The sequence below is a fragment of the Anastrepha obliqua genome, chromosome 5 (genome assembly GCF_027943255.1).
Source record: "Anastrepha obliqua isolate idAnaObli1 chromosome 5, idAnaObli1_1.0, whole genome shotgun sequence".
Classification (NCBI taxonomy): Eukaryota; Metazoa; Arthropoda; class Insecta; order Diptera; family Tephritidae; genus Anastrepha; species Anastrepha obliqua.
In genome coordinates, this window is record NC_072896.1 from 94,640,723 (window position 1) to 94,644,135 (window position 3,413).

The following is a 3,413-nucleotide window of genomic DNA, read 5'->3' on the forward strand; positions in this document are numbered from 1 at the left end:
ATTTTTACTTTTATTTGTATTTTTTCTCTTTTATTTGTATTTATTGGTTCTTTTTTGTATTTAAGTTAATCAATTTAATAAAAACTTATCAAGCCGTACAACAACTTTTATAAATGTTTTCCTGAAATAACTAAAGTGCATTCGTTGAATGCCAAACTTTGTTATTCCCTTGAGTAAATTTGGTGCTGCTGTATGTGTAATGCAGTACATAATCAAATATACATACATTTGAAAACAAAAACATAGATAAAAAAATGTAAAAAATTATAAATGTAAAAAACAATAAAAAAATTAAATACTTAACTAAAATTAGTTGATTCGTGTAATAAATTCCTCGACTAGACCTTAAAAACTATGAACGCCATTCAGTAGTAATTTGCTAAATTATTAAACTTACACTAAATTAAATTAAAATAAATTAAATTAGACAAATGAGAATCGAACGCATGAATTTTGAGTAAAACGGCACGCCAAAATGGACTGATCAGCCTTTCCACTTCGTTACCAGCACTTTTTCGCAGTTCCAGCTTTCCAAGGCGTTTATTGTCATTCATGTCAGCAATCACGACTTCGCGACTTTATTCAACTTGCCACTTCCCCTCTACATGCACGCTTATCTGCGTAGTTGTGCTGGTGCAATTTGTGGTGATGTGTTTGTTGAGCAGCGACATGCGCGAAAAGGATTTGCCGCAAGCCTTGCAAGCGTACTTCTTCACCTCGACATGTGTCTGCTGGTGGGCGCGCAAGTTGGAGCGATCGGCAAAGGAGCGCGGGCAGTCGTTGCATTGGAATGGTTTCTCGCCGGTGTGCGTGCGTATGTGACCCTGCAGCAGCCAAGGGCGCGAGAACGCCTTGAAGCAAATGGGACATTTGCAGGGCAGTGTATGGGTGCGTATGTGCATCTTTAGTGCGCCAATGGTAGTGTAGAGCTTGCCACAATCCTGGCACGAATGTTGCTTCTTTTGCTGATTGCACTCGGCAGCCGGGCAATGGAATTGCTGGTGCTTTGACAAACCAATCGAAGTGGAATACATTTTGTTGCACTTATCGCATTTGAAACGGTAATGGCCATGTTTGTTGGACATACTGTTATTGTTGCTGTTGTTGTAGCACTCACTATCACTGCTATGCAATGAATCCTGTAGCAACTTGGCACTCGCATGATGGATCACCGACACTGGTATATCACTACGCACACTGAGATCCTCGGGCACTGCACTATTGTCATCCGCCGAATTCGGACTGGATGGTGGCGTCATTTGCTGATAACTGTTTACCGAACGCGGTGAGCTGGCAATCGATAAGGCTGGTGATGGGAAAATCGAGTGAAGATTACCGACATTGGGCAGGTAGGAATTCCAGAGCGCCGTCACTGGTGTAACGCCTGCGGCCTGCGCAAACGCAGCTTTGTAGTTGGTAGCTGCTGTGGTGTAACTGCAGGTATCGGCAGTTAAGCCACGCAGATGTATATCCTCTGGCATCTGCTGCTGCTGCTGCTGATGGTGAGTATAGTCTGACTCACAGTCGGCGTTCGAGCAGGGCGTGAGCATGCCAAGATTCATAGCCAAATCAGCGTAGAGTGGAGTGACAGAATTGGCAGGCGATACGAGACGATACTGATTGGATGGTGAAAGCAATTGCGTCGTTATGCTTGACCTGGAGCTCTCCTTCGAGAGATCTAGCGCGCACTCGCGCTTGACAGGGAATGTGTACTCCTCAAAATGAATGCTGCTGGATTTACGCTTCAACGAGAGATCTTGCGGATGTTCGCCTTGATGCGGCAGCTCAGGTTCCAGCGGTTCCTGCTTTATGTGCGCCACCGGTGCATCGTAAAATTGGGAAGAAGCAATCATTGGCGCACTGGTTTCGGGTTTGGTCTCGTAGATGATGGGACGCTTCTTGAGCGGACAGCTCTTGTATTTTGTGGTGTCTATGAAGGTGTGTGCTTGATGTGTGACGGCCATGTTTTCCGAAGATTTTTGGTTTTTTTGTTTGTTATATTAAAAGAAATTAATTTTAAATAAATATATTTTTTTTTGTTGCACTTTTGAAGAATGTCTTTTTCTTTAACTGGATTGTACACTTATTTTTGTTTTTTTCTACTTTGCTTTGTTTTCCACACAAAAACAACAATCGCTGAAGATCAACTTCTGCGTATGAAAATAATTTCTTGAGTTTTTATTTTACTCTCTTTGCTTTATTTCTCCGTGTTCTTCACTCTGCGAACACTTCTGCTGCTCTGACAGGTTCGACAACAGGCTCGGCCTTTTATAGTAACCCTGTCTAGTATTCGAAGCATTTAAGGCAGATTCACTTCAATTGATTGCCACGGTCACGGCTAGCACACGGTTGAATGGTAGCAGTTGGGACAACCCAAAAATACAACAATAAAAGTACAAATACTGCGCTACAACAACACGCACAAACACATTCTACCTACTCTACTCCATTCCACTCTTCTCTGTATTTATTTCAGCCTATTCCTCTCGTGGTTGTTGTTGCCGCTGCTGCTTCCCGCTAACAACACAAGACCGTATGGGTTTTCCCCCTTATTGCGTGCTTGCTCTCCATATGCTATGTGCCGTACAGTATTCTATTTACAAAAAAGTGTCACAGCAGCTACGTAGTACCTCACGTAGTACGCACAGACACACGTGCCCATTCATTGGTGCACTACGTCGGAATCCCTTAATGCATGCGCAAGCAGTCTATAACCACCACCGAGCAATCGAGCGAGTAACAGCATCGCCGAAGCAACACTAGTAGCTGTGAATGTGTATTGCTGTTTGAGCGCTTTCCGGAGGTACGCCCAATCCATGAGCAAATCATGAGCTGGTTTCACTCACCCATCTTTGTTTTCGAGTCATAATCGTTTGTTTACTAACGACCAACCCTTCGGCATCAAGTGTTCCTACCAACTATCGCATTAGAGCGAGGTCTCTCTCTTGAGTAGGATCGCTTGAGAGCTGCATATTCCATTAGTGACTCAACGCCATGCCACTCAATTGATATCCTACGCTCGCACTTTCTCAGCCTCAGCATCCGATCCTGCCACCGTTGCGTAGTGTGAAATTCTCACATTTCTGCCACACTTTCTTTCCACCACCGTGTGTCCGTCCATGCCTCCCATGTGTGTGATCCAAACAATTTAAACTTCATCGATCCATCGATATTGTGATTTGTTTAATTTTTTTTTGTTTTTCAGAAAATTGCCATCTCCATTACACTTCTCTCATTTCGTGCTAAGACTGCCTGCCTGGCGCGCTCGTTGACTGCTGGCTGTAATAACTTGTCAAAAATGTGTCCCAAGAGTGCGTTGATTGGCGTTGAAATAGAAAGCGCCTCGCTGAAGCTCCCCTGTCGATCGCACATGCCAACATCAGCAATTTTCGTATATCAGGAGGGGGAGCACA

General features: G+C 43.7%; 1 protein-coding gene across 1 annotated transcript; it reads right to left on the reverse strand.

Moving 5' to 3' along the window:
• Positions 1-578: 578 nt before the first annotated feature.
• LOC129248888 (protein snail) lies at positions 579-1,964 on the reverse strand. The gene has a single exon (XM_054888501.1). It carries the CDS (start codon positions 1,962-1,964, stop codon positions 579-581), a length of 1,386 nt encoding a protein of 461 aa, XP_054744476.1.
• Between the last annotated feature and the right edge of the window lie 1,449 nt (positions 1,965-3,413).

Excerpts from the sequence above, each read along its gene's own strand:
- LOC129248888 (XM_054888501.1), bottom strand. The coding sequence starts at position 1,964 with ATGGCCGTCACACATCAAGCACACACCTTCATAGACACCACAAAATAC.